The 19,649-nt window shown below is 37.5% G+C and overlaps 1 protein-coding gene across 3 annotated transcripts in view; it reads left to right on the top strand.

The window, feature by feature from the left end:
- The window catches only part of Usp53 (ubiquitin specific peptidase 53), a 51,590-nt gene that overhangs the window by 13,969 nt on the left and 17,972 nt on the right, over positions 1 to 19,649 (top strand). Inside the window, exons 2-12 of one of the 3 annotated variants that reach the window (XM_021196362.2) lie at positions 1,525 to 2,186; positions 7,017 to 7,109; positions 8,233 to 8,367; positions 9,714 to 9,827; positions 9,909 to 9,991; positions 11,973 to 12,078; positions 13,254 to 13,400; positions 14,048 to 14,197; positions 17,572 to 17,734; positions 18,207 to 18,356; positions 19,143 to 19,286. In XM_021196362.2, the coding sequence (XP_021052021.1) occupies positions 2,043 to 2,186; positions 7,017 to 7,109; positions 8,233 to 8,367; positions 9,714 to 9,827; positions 9,909 to 9,991; positions 11,973 to 12,078; positions 13,254 to 13,400; positions 14,048 to 14,197; positions 17,572 to 17,734; positions 18,207 to 18,356; positions 19,143 to 19,286 (1,429 nt within the window). In that variant the 5' untranslated portion in view covers positions 1,525 to 2,042. Of the gene's footprint in view, positions 1 to 1,524; positions 2,187 to 7,016; positions 7,110 to 8,232; positions 8,368 to 9,713; positions 9,992 to 11,972; positions 12,079 to 13,253; positions 13,401 to 14,047; positions 14,198 to 17,571; positions 17,735 to 18,206; positions 18,357 to 19,142; positions 19,287 to 19,649 lie in introns of those variants that run through there. The other 2 variants (XM_029537781.1, XM_029537779.1) reach the window with 2 other exon arrangements.

The raw sequence follows: 19,649 nt of genomic DNA, 5'->3' as shown, positions 1-19,649 counted from the left end.
TTTTGAAACCTCAAAGCCCATCCCCTGTGATACATCTCTTTCAACAAATCCACACCTCCTCCTTCTTCCCAACTTGTACCAACTGGTGACCAAGTATTCAAACACGCGAGCCTATGGGAACCATTCTTTCAGTCACCACATAAAGAGCTACTAATAAAGAGCTCCCTTAATGTTGTACAAACATGGATGAATTTATATAAACAGTGTATATGATGCATTTCAGGATTATTTATATCTCTTTAAGAGAAGGTTGCAAATTATAGAGTTAAATAGAAGAAACAGCTAACATACTTTATAATTTTAAAAATATTTTATGTCATTAAGCAGGTCAGTTACAGTTATCTCATGTATGAGGTGAGCAGTCCTTGACTCTGGGATGGGAAGAATTTATCTAGACCAGGCAGCTGATAAGCTGGCCTGGAAACAAGGTCTGTTGGCTGCTTCTTTAGAGACTGATGGCTTTCCTCTTGGCTTTCTTCTTTCTTCTTTAGTGCTTTGTTTCCAAAGGCTATTTGATCAGTGGTGGTAGGCTGACCTAATGTCTCATCTTTTATGTTCTGTGAAGATAGAATGCAGTGACTTTCACCTAAGTGGACCAAGGCATTTGTTAAGACCCTATGCGCTCTCTCTTGCCTGGCATCCCTTTGCACATGCTTTCTTCCTTAGCTTTTCTCCTGCCACACTGGGCTTCTTTGTGTTCCTCCATCATACCAGATATGGTCCGGATTTAGTATCTGAAGTTGCTGTCCACACTAATTGGGATTCTTTCCCTCTGGTTGCTTTACCTCTTTTAAATCTTGATGTGGATATAAGCTTCTTAGTGAGTCCTTCTCAGCTGTCTTGCCATCCTGCTTCCTCCCCCCTCCCTCATTGACATAACAGGTAACTTCTAGTTATTTATTATGTTGTCTAAGTATGAAGCATTGTCTGAACATTCTTCATTGTGCAAGTTCAGTGTTTGGTATTTGTAAGTATTTGTTAAATGAAAGAGTGCAAGAAGGAAATTTAGTTGATAATGTTGATAGTGAGTGAGTCCTTGTTTTTAGTTCAGCAGTTGAACATTTAAAGTCCATTAAAACAGGAGCACACATTTGCAAAAGGAGTGGAATACCTCACTAGGGATTTTTTATTTAGTCTAGTTCCTTTAGGAACTAGTTCAATTCATATAAAATCTGTCTTGAAAAAAGACAGTCTGTTTATAGACCATAAATTTATTTAATATAACAGAATACTACCTCAGATTTAATGTATTTTTTCAGACAATTTTTTTTATATCTTTCTCTGAACATTGATTGCTGTGTTGGCATAGGTAGTGATTAATATCCTAACAACTTCAAAAAATCTAAATGTTTTTATTTTCATATTTCAGAATGCTGTTCTAATCCTTTTGATGATGAATTGTGATTTATTCAATGATTGTGTGAAATAATAAGTTTGAAACTCTTGATCGGCTTTTACTTAATTTTTTTCCTTTTTTTTTTTTTTTTTTTTTTTTTTTTTTTTTTTTTTTTTTTTTTTTTGTAGATTTTCTTTGAGGTCATGCTGATGAAATATGGAGTCCTCTTTGCTAATTTCACCTGGATCGGAGAAGAGCTGCTTCACTAAAGAAACAAAGGAAATAAGTGGCCAGAGGAACTCTGCAGATGCCAACTCCATACCTTGAATCTTCTCTCTTTTCAGCCCGACAGGACTAATGACTCACACATTAACGAAAATGATCTATTCATCATATAGTTTTAGCAGTTAAAGTTATTTTTATTAGTGTGTCCAACTTACAAATTTTAAGAATTATTAAACCTGGAAGGCCTTGTTTAGAATAGGTTGCTTTTTAGCTCTCAGAACTTCAACGTTTACTTTGTTTTACACATGAGAGTCCTCAGTACTGTAGCACATCAGGAACAATATGGGCTTGGAAGCATGCAGCTTTATTGTGGGCTGCAGTGGGATTAAGTGGACAGCTCGACATCACCCATTTTCTTGTCCAGAATACCACATAAGCTAAGCATATTACTTAAGTTTAATGCAAAAGGAGTGACTTGAAAATGGCCTGGGTAAAATTTTTACGGAAACCTAGTGGTAATCTTGGCAAAGCTTATCAAGCTGGAAGTTTGCTGTCCCTAGCCCCTACTGTGGGCTTGTTAAATGAACCAGGACAGAACAGCTGCTTTCTTAACAGTGCTGTACAGGTGAGACCATTCATTACTTGTTTCAGCTTTTAATGTGTTTTTTTTTTTCACCCTTTAAATTATTTTTTTTATTTATTATTATTTTCTTTATTTACATTTCAAATGCTATCCCGAAAGTTCCTTCTTCTGAACACTAATGTTAGATAGAGCTGTATCATTGGTTTAATGACTCTACATATCTGTGACATGCCACATGCCCCAGCATCTGAACGCATGTTCTCAGTTGTTCTCTACCTGGAACAGATTTCCTCCTGAAAGGTCTTTAGCTCCCCCAGGAAAGGGAGCATTAGGAAAACTACTGACTCTAGTCCACTTTGGACCTTAAACAAGTGTTCCACCTAGCTCAGAGAGTCTACTGGTATTAAGAGAAAAGAGAGTCCTTAGGGAATGGCAGTGGATATCAGGAAATCCAAGCACCAGGTAGTTGAAGTTAAATGCTTTGATTGGATCCAACTGTCAATTTAGGTCTTTTCTTGTTTTTCTACTTTTACATTTTCCCTTTCCTTTAGTTCTTACAATGTGTGTGTGTGTGTGTGTTGGGGGGGTTGGGGAGACAAAACATGTTATAACATCAAATTGCAAGTATGGAAATGTTCACAGTCAAGAAAGTAGAAATATTCTTTTGGTAACTTTTTTTTAGATGGACTTTCCAGTTTTAAATGGATATGCCATAAAGAATATTTTTCTATATAACATTTGTTTATGGTTCTTCCTGCAATGTTAAATAGAACCACCTTCAATTTCAATGTAACATTATTTTCTTCTGTTTGAAGGACCTTTACTAACTTTTTAATAGTGCTGGCCTATTAGTAATATATTATTCTAGTTTTTGTGTGTTTGGAAAAAAAAATCCATTTCACTCATATGTTTGAAAGATCAAAGAATTAAAGGTGTAGAGGTGCATCACAAATGGGGAGACGGGACCTCCCAGGCCTCCTGATGGTCTTCCTTCTGTACTCTCATTGTTGCTAATGAAAATGTGTGTGGTCTTCACTTTTCTGTTTGCCATACATCCTTTCCTTTGGCCACTCTTAAGGTTTTTTTTCTTAGTGTTGTTCATGGTTGAGTTTGTTAAGTCTTTTGAAGCTGTCAATTTGACATTTTTCCTGTCTGTCCCTCCTTTGGAGAACTCCAGTTACATTCATGGTTGTTCCAAGTAGCATGTGGTCTTCACTTTCATTCTTAGTCTTTTTTCCTGTGTCATTCTCTGGATTCTGTTTCTGTGTCTTGAAGTTAGTTCTTTACTTTCTCAATGTCTAATCTGCTATTTGTGATATTAAATTTTTCATACTGGGTGTGGTAGTACACGCCTTGAATCCCAGTACTTGGGAGGCAGAGGCAGGTGGATCCCTGAGTTCAAGGCCAGCCTGGTCTACTCACAGAGTTCCAGGACAGCCAGGGCAACAACAAAAATAGACATTCTGATTCTCATTAGTAAATATTTGATATGTGTCTTTATGTGTTCAATCTTAACCTTTAGTCTATGGATTGTTTTCCTGTGCTTATCTACTAATTTTACCCATTATACAGAATTTTAGTGTTCCATTTTTTTCTCCCCTGCCACCCCTCTCCCCCTTTTTTTTGCTTTAATGGCTACTAATATTTACTGGCTGTCAGAAGTTTTACCTTGTGAGGTTATAGATATTTTCAGAATTCCTAAAGATAAACTTAGTTCTGGACCAAGATTAATTTAGTTGGAAACAGTCTGGTTATTTTGGTGTTCTGGTTTCTTGGGCAGGGATAGTTTTATTTACTCTTAGGGTTAGTTTTTTTAGGCACTTCTTTTCTACCACCAGTGCTCTTGTGAACCTAAGTTTTCCACCCTGACTATTGAGAGCAGGTCTCCTGGTCCTCCAGGAGCTCTGAGCATGAGCTCTTCAGTTCATTTGAGTGTTTCATTGCCAGACCCACGCTGTCGTCCTGCCTGTGCTCACTGGCATGCTTGGAGGGAGCCTGTTCGATCCCTGGTGAAGACTCTGCAGTGCTCTACCCTGCATGTTCCAGCATCCTCCAGTGTGCAGATGTTGCTACAGGCTAATTTATAAAGCTGGTTCTCATCGGGGGAAAACTACTATTCAAGTAGACTTCCTGTCAGAAAACCTCTTGTTGTTAATCAGTTTCATGATTATTTTTAAAGATAGCTCAGAAATAAATTGAGGAATCCATTTTGTAAGGTCATACCAATTTCAGATGCAGCTATGGAAAGGTATGAATCCAGTGAAAGGCAGTGATTGAATTTGTACACTGTTTCTCTTATTTCTTATCATTTCATTTTTATAGTGTTTTAAGGTGAGGAAGAGGATCAAAGTTTATATTCCCCTGGGAAACATGATTATATGCACTGATTTTGGAGGCACTTAAGCTCTATGTAGAAATGCAAAAAACCTGCATAATATCTTTTAGGATTTATATTAAATAACTACATGCAAGAAATTTAAAAGGAGTATTGCTAAAAACTAGTTCAGCAATTAGCTGAGACTTTGTAACAGGTTATAGAATATAATTTTATGAAATAGCATAAGGGTGGATTATAATTAGCATAATTTTGTGATAAGGATTTGTTTGATGTTTTTATGCTACTGTATTGAATAATGTACAGAAAAAATATTATTTTGAAATTTTCATATATGTATACAATATATTCTTCTTATACCCATCCCCCACTACCTCCCTCCAGTTTCTCTGGGACTCCCCCAGCTTGTCTCCATTCCTGTTTCATGGCTTGGTGGTGGTGGTGGTAGTCCAAATAGTACTAACATATGCACATGGACCCCATGCCACAGAGAGGCCATACCCCACACACACAAAGTGACTCAGCAGCTGTTAGTCATCAGTAGCTCCTTTGCTGGGGTTACGGCTTCTATAGTCCCTTTCCTATTCATGCTAGAATTTTTACTTAATCTTGTACAGGTTCTTTGCAGCTAACAATAGAGACTATGAGATAACATTTGCATAAACCATTACAACCAAAAGTTTGCATTTCAGAGTTCTCTTATTCATCTGGTAGCTTAGTACTGGCTATTGTTTACACTTGGTACATATGTCAGATAGTCTCTGCATTAACTTTAACCCATAACAAAAAGAAACTTCTCTGACCAGAGTTGAGAGCAACACAAATCCAAAGGTATAAACTTAGATATTAGCTTGACAACATGACTGTTTAATATGCTCTACCCCTCGATCCTAATACATCCTAAGTCATGGCCTTTTGACAAGTTTACAAACCTAGGCACGAAATGGAGCAGACCTTGTACCCAATCAGGAAGCAGTTGGTTACTCCCTTAGCTGTCATGCCATGGCTGCATGAATACAGTAAAGTGTGGCAGGCAGGTCAGTATTGTAATTCTCAGGGTCCAGTAAGCCCGCTGAGGATGTGTGTCTTCTCTCCGCCATCAGCTTGCATAACACCTTCCAGCCTGGCACTGAGGTTACCCTTGTTGAGGAAACCCTCTAGCCCGTCCATGGATGCACTTCTGTTCAGTCTCCTTTTTAAAATAAATCCTAAAATTGAAAGACATTACTGACTTTATGAACAGATTCTTGAGGGTTTCTTATTTACTGAATATCTTAAAATTTCAGGTGCCAAGAAAGTATTATGTTTGACATGTTAGGTGTTGATAAATTCTTTGAGCTAGAAGTAGAGTTCTATTTAATAGCTAACATTTGCTGAGTAGTTACTATATATTAGGTCCTGTCTGATTATTATACATACCATTTCGTTTAATCTTTACAACTCTGGCTATAGATGCTATAGTAATCATTTGGCTGTCAGTTCAAGGACTGCTCAACAGAAGAGCTAGAGGTGGAACCCAAGCCATCTGCCTTCAGAGCTGTGTTAGACATTTTGCTATCATTAATCCTCATCATCTTTGTTGAGTCCTTTGAAACGGATTTCAATCTTGTATTTTTATGATATGCTGAGATAATATATAAGAAGTTAGTATTACCAAGTACTTTACAAAACACTCATTTTGTTTTTATTATTTTTGGTTGAGAGAATTTAGATGTTTTAAGTAGGTTCTTCCAAGTTATAGTATTTTAAGAAATTACTAAGAAGATACAGGGAATCCTGATAAACTTGCTTGTATATCAGCTATTTTTCAAGTCCTGCGGTATGTGCTGTGCATTTTGTATATTAATCTTCCCCAAAATTGAGACATGTAATAATATTATTCTATTGTGTAGAATTTGGGTTTTATAAAATAGGTTTTAGGTACTGGACTGATTTTTTTTTTTCAACTGTTAATACTTTTTTATAGTTTGACTTTGTCTCTTAGTAGCAAATATTTAAGGAGTAATTGCTGCGAATATATTCAGGTCATTGCTTGGCTATTGCCACACTGTGACTCCTATCATCACAGGAGTCTTTCATTTAGTGTGTGTGATCACACACATACTGGTCAGACATTCTTCTTTCTAAGACACACTGATTACTATTTAGTGCATCCTAGCTTTAAAGTCTAATTATATTTCCTTCCTAGGTTTCTGGTGTTTCCAAGTGTTATAATCTCGTCCTCTTTCGTGTCTCTGCCAAATTCTGTCTAGTATATCCTATATTTCCTGTCTGTGTGCAGATACTTAACTGAAAGATTTGGGGATGTTTAGGGGTTTTTTTTTGTGCTCTACTCCCATCATGACTTTTCATGTGAATGAATAGGAATTTCCTCTATGTAGAGTTGTGCTTCCCGTTTCTAGTGATCATGCAAGTCCAGTTATATACAGGAGATTAAAGAAGTTACTTACTATTTTACTGCTTTTAAAATGTCCAAATATACTTTTTTTTTTTCATAGAACAATCTCAATTCTGTTTTTCATTCAAATGTTTTTTAGGTTTTATGGCAGTTAGATATATTCCGAAGAAGCTTGAGAGTTCTGACCGGACATATATGTCAGGGAGATGCCTGTATATTTTGTGCATTGAAGGTAACTATTTAGTAATTACTATTGATTCTCCAAAATTTTAATTTTGATGGTGGTTTAATTTGGTTGTGATTGAAGTTCATTGTCAAATAACATAGTTTTGAAGATGAATGCTTAAAACCTGGCAAGTATCTCCTTTTATGTTAGACAATTAAAATTTAATTTTTTAAGTAATATGAAATTGTTGAGAATATTCTTCATTGTTTTGTAGTTCTTATTTATTCTATTGACTGTTCTTAGCGACTACTGAGCTCTAGGTCCTGTTCTCATTATTTGGTTAATGCAGTGAGCATAATTTGTAACGATCTCTGTTCTTCCTACCATTGGGATGTGGAAGCAGGTAAATTTCAAGTTCAGGGCTGTCCTGAGCTACATAGTGAGATCCTGTTAACATAAACAAAACCAGCAACAAAGCCCCATTCTCATGGAGCTTATATCCTTTTGTAGCATAGGAGACAATGTGTAAGCTGCATGTAGCATATGTTAGGTGGTAAAAATGATATGAAAGGAAATATTAGCCAGGGAAAACCAGGAAGTAGTAAGGAGCGAGGAAAACCCTCACCAAATGGTTGACAATTGACTCAAAAAAGTCTGGGTACCAGAAGCATTGTGAGCAAGAGAGTGGTAAGAGCTAGGCCTCAGAGGTAAGGGGAGTTCTGGTGGCTTCAAAGTAGGTCTGTCACAGAGGAGTGACAGTGTTTGAGCTCTGGGAGTTAGAGGTGGGAAGGGTACCTTTGGCAGTAGGGTGTTTGCCTCAGTCATTCTCCATGTTGTGTTTTGAGTAGGACTCTAGCTGAACGAGGAGCTCAGTGAGGAGTCAGGCCAGCCAGCTTGTTCCAGAGCCTCCCTGTCTCTGCCTTCTGATGGTGGGATTGCAGTCAGGCTCTGTGCCCACCTGGGTTTTCCATTGTTTCTGGGGGTTCAGACTCCAGTCTTCAAGCCAGTGCCTTGCCTTCTGAGCCATCTCCCCAGTTCTTAAATAATTAACTTTATATGGAATTTCAGGACCAGACTGTTCTTTATTCATTTCTAGGTATGGGTATGCTTTTTTTATATTGTAGTGAAATTATTAAAGTGTCTGTAAAGTTGCCTGCTTTCGACCTACTGATATACTTTTGATTTCTAGACAATATTTGCACAATTTCAACACAGTCGAGAAAAAGCACTTCCCTCAGATAACATAAGGCATGCTCTTGCAGAAAGCTTCAAAGATGAGCAGAGATTTCAACTTGGCCTCATGGACGATGCTGCCGAGTGCTTTGTAAGTATTTCTGACAGCCCTTAAACACTTAGAAGAGTAGTTCTAATTCCTCGTATGATGCAAGTTTGAAAAATAAAAAATATAAAACTGAAAAATGTCAGGACTGGTCAGTGTCTTTATATCTTATTCATCCTTCAAGATTGAACTTGAATCATTCTGTATTTTATGTTGTATATCTGATGATTTATGCTCTGATTTTTACTATATGTTAGTTTACAAAAATATACATATAGTTGTTTTACAATACATTTTATATAATGTATATAGTGACTCCACAACTTTGTGTCCTATTTGGTTTTTAATCTTTGAACACCAGTCTGTGCTGCCCAAATACTTGTGGATGTGTCGCTCCACTGGAGAGTGGCTGACCTACCAGGACTCTGTCTCTTCCTCTCCCAGCAGCTGACTGTTGCCAAAAACTGTGTGGCTAAGGGTGGAATTTTATGCACATCTCCCCTCTCTGTGCTGAGATTTGATCTGGCTTCAGTTTGCACAGGTTTAGAGTACACTGTCAAAATCTCTGACTCCACATGTGCAGCTGCTCTGCTGTGTCCAAAGGACAGGGTTTTTGTGTAGTTATCCACTGCTTGTCTTGACACCCTATCAGTGATCCATGAGCCTCCGAGGTGGGTGTGTGATATATATGTATGGAGATATAACATCAAATATATATAGCATATATATTCATTAGCTTAGTTGGAAAGCTCCAGGCCAGAGAGAGACATTGTCTCAAATGATGTTGCCGGTGTTCCTAAGTTTGACACTTGAGGTTGTCTTCTGGCCTCTCTGTTATATGCATCTGCATACACAAGTGCACACTTTTTAAAAAACGTTAACCTGATTTTACTTAATATAAGAATGCTGGGAATGTAAGAAATTCAGTTTCTGATACTGAATTCTACATATTAATTAGTATTTAAAATAAGGCTTTAAAGTTCTTTCCTTGTTTTGTTTTGTTTTTGTTTTTTAAAAAGCTAGCATTATGCCGGGCGTGGTGGCACACGCCTTTAATCCCAGTGCTTGGGAGGCAGAGGTAGGCGGTTTTCTGAGTTCGAGGCCAGCCTGGTCTACAAAGTGAGTTCCAGGACAGCCAGGGCTATACAGAGAAACCCTGTCTCAAAAACCAAAAAAAAAAAATAAAAAATAAAAAAAAAAAAGTTAGCATTGCAAAAGGTGAATACTTGAACATTTGCAGTGATTAAAGAGGAAAATTGAAAAGCTAGCAGTTTACGGCATTCCTGCATTTACACTTTGGGAAATATTCAGTTCAAGGTAATTATATATTAAGGTGTTCTCTGCAAGATCAGGAACTTACTTCACTTGTGTTTCTTTAATTTTTTAATTAGGAAAATATATTGGCAAGAATTCATTTTCACCTGGTGCCAAACAGGGATGCAGACATGTGCACCTCTAAGTCTTGTGTGACTCATCAGAAGTTTGCCATGACCCTGTATGAGCAGGTGAGGTGTCTTAGTTATCTGGGTAGAAACTGGACTGCTGTCTCGGGGAATAATAGACTCAGCATGTGTTCTTCCCTGCAGTGTGTGTGCCGGAGCTGTGGGGCTTCCTCAGACCCTCTGCCCTTTACCGAACTCGTGAGGTACATTTCTACAACAGCCCTGTGGTAAGCCTCTCAAAGAGTTGTTGGCACAGAGGCTAGGAGCACACTTAAGCACATTAAGCATTTATTCTGAAAAATTAGAACATAGTATAGATTTTCCTTTCTGACATTATCAAATGTGCTTTAATAAGAGAGCCCAGGAGGTAGCTCGGCTGAAGGCTTAGAATTTAGCTTAATATAGGTTACCTGTAGTGCTCGACTAAAGTTTCAGATTTCGGTTTGGAATACATATAAGTAATATAGTATGTGTCTTGAGGAAGCTAAGGCTATATATGGAATTCATTTGTTTATGTAACATATATAACCTGACAGAAATTTTATATAACATTTATAGTGAGCCTGCATCTAAAGTGGAGCCCATCACATAAAGGTTTAGAATTTACCATTCAAAACATAATATTAGCTCTCAAATTTCAGATTTTGGAGCATTTCATACTAAATGCATATTATATAATAAAATGTGCAGGATTTATATCTTTTATATTTATAGCAGACCTTTGAACTGGGACAATGACCTTAAAATGAGAAACTCATTGGTAATGAACTGCACAAGATGTCTTCATGGTTACTTAGATGCTCCCTTTGTGTTGGCCTTGTTTCTACCATTGTCTCCTTTACAGTGATAAAAACTGAGATAAAGGGAAAAGAAAGGACAACATGAATATAACCTTAGGTTATTGTATTTTAGACCTCAATAGTTAACTGTAAGAGTTTGCCTTGCTTACCGCCTGCCTTTCTGCCAGCTCCTTCCCTCTCCCTCTCAGGAAGAGCTAGATAAGATGCAGACTCTAGCCTGACCTTATGCAGCATTTGTCATCAAAGTTCCTTCGAGTCCTTTATCAATTTAATGAGCTTAATCTACCTCCTAGGTGGATGGATAAAGATCGAAACCCAAGTCTGATTACAAAATGTATCATTACTCTGATACTGGCAGTTTTGTTCTTTCAGTGTGTATCAGACTGAGCACTTTCTAGTGTACTTGTGCAGTGTTAGAGGAGTACTCTTGGTTACTGAATATTAGTGGCTCATGCCAACCATGCACCTATGACGCATATAGTAGAATTAAAGCATCTGGAATGGAAAGTAGTGATGGTGTGTGACCTGTAACAGTTTCCGTTGAAAATGCTTAAATAGTTGTTTTAAGGTATCACATGCCTTGATATTTTACAGTGTGAGGGGTAGTTCCCAGCAATGTCTATCCCAGCTCTAACAATGCTATTAGTATTCACAATGCAAGCAAAAGGCACAAGTCTAGTACTTACGTAGCTTTGCTGGTAGAGTCTGCCATCTCCTAACTGAAATGCATAACTTGACCTCTGGCAACTTTAGGCCAAAGAAAGAAACTTCTACAATTTGTGCTTGTTAGGGTAGAATTTAAATTCAAACTTCTTACTAATTAGTAGAATAAAAAAGAAATATTGGAAGTACTTCCACATAGAACCTTTACCCTCATCCAGGGAAACAAAACCAAAGTATAGCTGGACAAGGTGACACTGACCTGTAGGCTTAAGCATTTGGGGCCTGGGGGGGAGAACTTCAATAAGTTGAGGCCATCCTGGGCTAGATGATATCTCAAAAGGTAAATAAATAATTATAAAGGATACTCCAGCTCTTGCCTTCCTGTTCCCTTTCTGTCCTCTCACCTCCCCACCCCGCACCTCCTGTTCCTTCTCCCCTCTCTCTCCACATGCTCATGGCCGGCCTCTACTCCTCTACTCTCTCTCTCTCTCNNNTACCCTCTTAACTCCCCTCCCCATGCCCTGGATAAACTCTAGTCTATACTTTAAAAAAAAAAATACTCTAATATGATTTTATATTTGTCTTAATTCTTCCAAATTTAGTAATTTGTCACTGTATGATTAAGTTGAAAGTAATGCATACCTCTCAGTATATATTCATATTCAGTTTTTCTCAAGTGAAATTGATACACCTGTTGTAAGTTCATAGGCGAGGCTAGATTAAGATTCCTACTTTTTTTTTTTAGCAATGAAGTTGAAAGAATGATGGAAAGGCATGAGCGCATTAAACCAGAGATGTTTGCGGAACTGCTTCAAGCTGCAAACACAGCAGATGACTATCGGAAGTGTCCTGTAAGTAGAGTTGGAGAGCATCAGTGTTCTTCTACGTTTATAAACTTGAAAATAGGCACTCAGAAATTATCATGTAAACATTAATTGGACATGTATAAAATTTATCTTTATTAAATGATATTGGAGATGACTTTACATCACATAAGCTATTTATTTATCTTAGTGCTGTTATCGTGAAAACTCTTTCACCTACACTCACATCTGTAGCCCTTGCTGCTTGGGAGATTAAGGCAGGATCATTTGAGGCCACAGAACTGTGACAAACTTGGGCAACATAGAAGAACCACCATAAAGAACAAACAGAAACTCCTTAGCTTTGCAAACGTGCTTTTTTCTTTAAAAAAAAAAAATTGTTTTTTATTTATGTATTTTTAAGTATAGCCCGAGTGTACATGGTGCCCACAAGGTTAAAAGAGGGCATTCAGTCCTTGGGGGTTGGAGTTATAGATAGTTGTAAACCACTATGTGGGTGTGAGGAATTTAACCTGGGTCCTCTAAGAGCAGCAAGTGCTCTTAACTGCTGAGCTACCTCTCCAGGCCACCCCACCCCCTTTGTTATGAGACAGTCTTATTCCTGGATGGCCTGGAACTCACTCAGTAGACCAGGCTGGCTCAAACTCACAGAGCTCTGCCTACCTCACTTGATTAAAAAATGTAAAGTATCATGTGTTGATTGAAGCCTTTCAGAGGTCTGAAATGTGTCCCATGACTGCAGAGGAGTCATGTTGTTTTTCTTCTTTGAGTAAATGTGACAAATGATTTTTGTTGTTGTTGTTGTTGTCCCATAATACTATAAATGACTTCAGTGATTTTTTTTTTGGACAGAGTCTAATACCAAGCTGGCTCAGCCTCCCAAATACCACAACTAGCTATTAACAATCTTAAGGGGTTTTGGTTTTTTTCTTTCTTTTTTTTTTTTCTTTTGGGGTTTTGGTTTTTATTTTCTGCTTTTTGTTGTTGTTTTCAGGATGAATATTTGTTTTAACACATCTAAAAGTACAAAATGAATTAAAATTAAGATCTTGCTTAATCAATAAAGACAAATAGCTGATCAGAAATCAATTTCTAATAAACTGAAAAAACAAATTTCAGATATACTTTTTCATTGTATAATATAAGGTATATATAGTAACCAATAGTTTAAAAACTTGCCTTTTTTGTTTGTTCTTCTGTAGAGTAACTGTGGCCAAAAAATAAAAATACGCCGTGTTTTAATGAATTGCCCAGAGATTGTTACAATTGGATTAGTGTGGGACTCCGAGCACTCAGACTTGACTGAAGATGTTGTTCGAAGTCTAGCCACGCATCTCTACCTTCCTGGGGTATCACAATTGCTTTCATTCAATGTTAATATCATGATGGTCTTAGTTTGTTCATCTGAACCTAAATCTCTTAAGGAAAATATTGATATCCAGATGTGCTTAGATGAAAATAATTTTGCCTAAATCAGACTAAGTGGAATACCTTTTTCCATAGACTAGAAATGACTTTGAATCACAAACTAACCCATCTCGTGCCCTTTGACCCTGGAGTGATGATTGGTGATAATGGTTACCACTTGATGGTTCTCACATAAATGTGATAAATAATAACCTAGAAAGGGTTTAAGGTTTAAACTTAATCAGTGTATTGATTTCTCTGATACGAGTGCTTTTGAAAGTTGATTGTTAGTATGTTATCTAATCAAGAATATATAATTCATCTTACATTTGGAGTATAAATAAAGTGTCAATTGTATGTTGCTAGAGAAACTTACTGCGCTAATGCATGGTGAATTCAGTGTGTGCAACTTAGAGGTTCTGAGGACTAAAAGTTGTCTGTTGACAGTTCCATATCAATGGCACCTTCAGTAATAATGCTGGATCAAGGCCAATCTGTAGGTGAAATATTTTCATATAATTTAGATGCCTGATTCATAGTTTCTCATTCTCAAAAAACAATAATAAATTACATTAGTATTTTTAAATAGCTTTTTTATAGGGTTACTGATGAGAATGCCACAGACAGTGAGCTGCAGCTTGTTGGTATGATCTGTTACACCAGCCGACACTACTGTGCCTTTGCTTTTCACACCAAGAGCTCCAAGTGGGTGTTTTTTGATGATGCACATGTGAAGGAGGTAAGACCTGCACTAACTGCAATAATCATTGGGACTTTTCACACTGTAGAAGTACATAACAATATATACGGTACTAGCATAATTATTAGAATAATTAATTAAAAGGTAAACTACCTATTATAATTTTTTAAATTTTAGTTTATTTTAAAACTTAAGTTTTAATCTAACACTGTTTTGTGTATATGATAAGGAATTGGATATATGTTCTTTTGATAAATGATTTGTTTGCTTTTTGAAACAGTGTCTCACCATTCTAACCTAGAATTAATATGTATCCCAAAATAACCTTAAACTCATAGCAGTCCTCCTATCTCAACTCCTTATGTGTTGGAATTGGAGGTGTAACACATTGTACCTGGCTTTTTAAAAATTACGTGTTATTTGTTTGGTATGTGTGCTGCAGTATGTGGGTGCACATGTGTGTGTGTGTGTGTGTGTGTGTGTGTGTGCACGCGCACGCCCTGCAGGGACGGTCAGGTCGGTTTACATGAACTGATGCTCTCTTCCTACCATGAAGGTTCCCTGATGAAGACTGGGCTGTCCTCTCGTCACAGGCGCCTTTACCCACCAGTTCATCGCTGACTTGATGCTTGCCTTTGAAAAAACTGTGGCTGGATTCTAGAATTCTTCCTTAGTTAGCAGACGAGCAAGGATACGAGTTTTTAAAAAAGTTGTAAAAGAGATTTGGACCTGACAAAGTTGAAAACTTTGTAAACACTTCTCAAAGTTCACTAGCTTTGAAAATTCTACTAGTAAACTGATTGTAAAATTAGAAGTTCTAAGAATTAGAAGAGGTTACAAGCACATGGTGGGGAATTTTCTGTACTTTCATCATAACATATAACAAAGGGCCATTTGTCAACACTGATTATTTTCATAGACATTTCTTAGATACCATTCACTGAACGTATTTTAGGCCATAAAAATAAACACTGATAAATTGGGATCATCAAAACTTAATAAAACTTTTGCCCTTTAATAAGACATTCAGGAGTATTTTTTATGGTTTTACTTGTTTTTAGTATAGGGGATTGAATCTTTTTTGGGGGGGGGGCAGGGACAGGGTTTCTCTGTATAGCCCTGGCTGTCCTGGAACTCACTTTGTAGACCAGGCTGACCTTGAACTCAGAAATCCACCTGCCTCTGCCTCCCGAGTGCTGGGATTAAAGGCGTGCGCCACCACGCCCAGCTACATTTGGTATTTGTGAAAAAAAAAAAAAATCACTGCATTTGGATTCCTAGTGCTTTGTTATAGAAAATTATGAAGATATTCCACTTTGACATTTTAGAGTTCATAACACAAATTGTCAAAATTTGGAGGAGTATCAGTATTAATCATTTGAAGCTTTCCTTTCAGATTGGTTCATGTTTATGAGGTTGCCAAGTAAGGAGGTAACCAGAAGTCATGGAAAAGCTTGGCATTCCAGTTACTAGAAAGCCTGGAGGGGAGGGGTTGTTTGTGTAATTTATAAACATTAAAATGTTCTGAAATAAGCACTTTGAGTTTTGAGGGAAAAGCACACTTGAAATCAACTATGATCAGATACCTGTTTTTTAACATTGCTGGGCTTGAACGAAGGAGCCTCTTAGGTGTTGGGCAGGTGCTCTGTCACTGTGCCGTCCTTGCTGTCCGTATAGAGAACATTTCATCACCCTGTAAAGGTCTGCCATGCCTCTTGCTCTCAGTCTCCCCACCCCATCTCAGGCCCATGACGTGGCATCACTGACCTCCTTCCTCTAGATTAGCTTTGCCCTTTTTCTCATTTACATAAAGGGTTCTTACAGCAGTTACTAGTCTGTCTCACTCCTTTCCCTCAGCAAAATGTTATTAAAATCCATCCATGCTGTTCGCATCTGTCCTTCATTCTTACCATGTTTCATTTAATAGCTGTACTACAAGTTTTTCCCTAACCTGTGATGGTTTAAATAATCATTATGTGGATAGTTTTCCATTGCTCTTAGATAATACCCAGAGTGGGATTTTTGAGTTACATGATAAATGTGTGCTAAATTTTACCAAGAATTGCCAATTGCTGTTTATCACAGATGTACTGATTTTGTCCTACTAGCAGTGTATGAAAATCCATCTTCCACACCCTATCCAGCATTCCACATAGGTAGTGTTAGTAATTCTAGCTCTTGTAATGCTGTATAAAATACCTTACTGTGATGCTTAAACATTTTCCTGGTTATAGTAGTTTGCACATTCTTTTGACAGTGCACTGTGTTGTGTGTGTGTGTGATACCTATTTAAATATGAGGGGGAAGTGGAGCGGGGAGAGGTCTTTTCAAATGTCCTACCAATTTCAAATTGGAACATCTTACTAAGTTCTAGGACCTTTTTATGTTGCACACAAGTCCTTTATTATTTATATGTTTACTTTCGGTTGCTTCTTGAGACAGAGTCTTGTGTAGCACTGACTGGCCTGGAACTTACAATGTAGATCATGTGGCCTTAAGCCCTGAGAGAGCCCCTGTGCTGGCCTCCTGAGTGCTGGGATTAAAGGTGTGTGCCACCACACCTGGCTGGCCACTTTCAATCTTAATAACATAGCTTCCCAAGAGCAAATGTTATTACTTAATTTGATGAAGTCAGATTTATAACTTGTTTTCTTCTCCGAGCTTGTTTAGTGAAGATTTTCTCTTTGCATTTTCTGCAAAGACGCTTTGATGATGCTTCCTTCTGGGGGCTACGGCAGGAGTTGTTTTCTCTTTAGCTATCCAGCTTCCCAGCACCATTTGTTGAACAAATTCCTTTATATTCCTCTATTGAATTGTCTTGGACGCTTTGTCAAAAGTCAGCCAACCATGTATATGAAAGGCTGTTTAAAATTTAGTGATTATTCCAGGCATGGTGGCTTAACATCTATATTTGACAAGCTGAAATAGGGGGATTCCATGAGTTCAATAGGTTGATATGTGTATACAAATAAAATAAATAATTAAGTCTTAGTACAGGAAGTATCATTTTACCTGTTGATTTTTTTTTTTTTTACATTTGTGTATTGTGTGTATGTGGGAAGAGGGAATACACATCTAAAGCATGTGTATGAGGTCAGCGCATAGTCAGTGATGTCAGGTCTCCCTTCTACCACGTGGGTCCTGGGGATCAAACTCAGGCCGTCGGGAGCACCAAGAGAGTGTACCCACTGAACGGTCGCATCAGGCCTTTCCTGTCAGGGTTGGTTTTTAAATGAGAATCTCAAATTTGTATTTGACTTAGTTATTAAAATTATTCATGATAAGACTGCTAGCCCCTGAAAGTCTTTGAAGTACTTTGAAATGTAAATTAATCCAGTTTCTGCCTATTAATATTACACATTTCTGGAATTGGTTTATATTTATTTATTGTGATTTTTTTTTTTTTTTTAAAGATGGGAACCAGATGGAAAGATGTGGTCTCCAAGTGCATACGATGCCACTTACAGCCCCTTTTGCTGTTTTATGCAAACCCAGATGGTACAGCGGTCTCTACTGAGGACGCACTCAGACAGGTTGTCCACTGGTCACATTACAGATCAGTTGAAGAAAACATGGGTAATTGCTTTTAAAAAGTTTCTTTTGGTATTTTTCATTTATTATAATTTACTGAATGTAAGAGGAATGTTGAGAAAATTTTAAAATTCATTTTCAGTCAAATGAAATTTAGGATAATTCTACTATATTTTGTTCATCTTTTCAAAGAAACCTTTCCCTGCCAGTAGCCTCAGAAGTACTATTAGGAATCCCCCAGTATGGTCAGTGTGGTGCCCCCAGAACACAGAGGAGGCTACGGGGAGCTCTTTCTGTTAGTGAGTTTTGAGATTGTAAATTTTTAGTAACCAGAAAAGTCGGAAGCAGCAAAGCAGTGTTGGATGCATTGCAAAGCCAATGAAGCCCCGAGTGACGTCAGCCCCGCAAGGATTAACTTACTTTGTCTAGGGTGTTCAAAATGTCTGAAAAATGACTTAAGTATCTTTTCTTCCAATGAGAGAGAAGGAAATGATGTGTTTTTAACTGTCTTTTGAAGGATGTGGAAAGCCTATCATTTATAAACCAGATAATTCAAAGGAAAATGGATTTGGTGGTCAGACGAAACAGAAAGAAAATCACAAATTTCAAACTGATATTTCCTCACTTAATCGAAGCCAACTGCAGACAAGTGGAAGGAGAGCACCAGGTATGCGTTTCCGCTCTCCAGTGGGCAGTGTTTGTAAACAGTTGAGCAGTCTGTCTGTCTTGGTTACTGGGCCTGCGGTGCCTGGGGAGAACTGAACAGAAAGGCTAAACTACCTCGCCTTGCCCACAGAGAGACAAGGCTAGGTAGATTGTGTCTTTTTTGTGATGCATTTCTCAGTTATGATTCTACTGACCTACTTGAGGTGGTCTGTGCAGTGGAACAAGACAACATGAATTCACACAAGTTTTGTAAACTTTGACCAGCTTTTAATTGCTGTAGGCTTTATATCTACTACACGAGTTGGAGATAGCTACAGTCCTCACCTCAGAGTCGTCAGTAAATAAGAATACTTAGAGCATGGCAGCTTCCATCCTTTTTTTACACGTGCTTTAGGGGCTGTAGAAAATGTATTTAAAGAAAGTAAGGGTCTCCAATGTCAAGAAAAATCCTGCTGAGCATTAGGTAAACATAAAAATGAGTTAATTATGTTCTTTTTAAAGTTACATTTGTGTGTGTGTGTGTGTGTGTGTGTGTGTGTGTGTGTGTGTGTGTGTGTGAAAGTGAGAGGACGACTTTGGGAGCTGGTTTTTTTCTATTAGATGAGTCCCCAGGATTGGATTCAGGTTGGCAGGCTTGCAACAATGCCCCCCTCACTGAGCCATTTCAGTGGTCCATGGCTTTTTTTTTTTTAAGTATAGAATTTTTTTTTTTTTTAGTTTAAAGTTTACTTTTGTTGAACAACTTGAAAAATAATGTATATCATTAAAAGAATGTTTTTTTTTATAGTTAAGTTAAGCCATGATCAAAGAGAAAAGATAAAAGACATTTCCAGAGAATGTGCTCTGAAAGCAATTGAACAGAAAAATGCACTTTCTTCTCAACGGAAAGATTTAGAAAAAGGACAGAGGAAAGATACAGGCCGACACAGGGGTAAGTTAAGTACTTAGAGCATTAACTTTAAAAAAAACGGTAAGAATTCTATTTTAAAATGGAGTTTTCTAGTGTACTGTGTATATTTACATACTACATTTTAGATATTCATGTGTTTCTAGTATGATTTCTTGAATGCCTCTATATTAAATGTAAACATGAAATTTTTTCCCGTTCTTATTTAATTGTAATTTTGAGATGTAGCTCAGTTACTATTCTGTTGCTGTGAAGAGACACCGTTACGAGGCTTCTCTTGTCAAATAAAGCACCAGAATTTGCTTGCAGTTTTAATGAGTAAATCCATGATTATCATAGCAGGAAGCATACAGGCATGGTGCTGGAGCAGTAGATGAGAGCTTTATG

Source organism: Mus pahari, chromosome 4, assembly GCF_900095145.1.
Source record: "Mus pahari chromosome 4, PAHARI_EIJ_v1.1, whole genome shotgun sequence".
NCBI classification, from domain to species: Eukaryota; Metazoa; Chordata; class Mammalia; order Rodentia; family Muridae; genus Mus; species Mus pahari.
The sequence above is the reverse complement of the archived record's forward strand: the minus strand, read 5'-3'. Positions and strand labels throughout refer to the sequence as shown.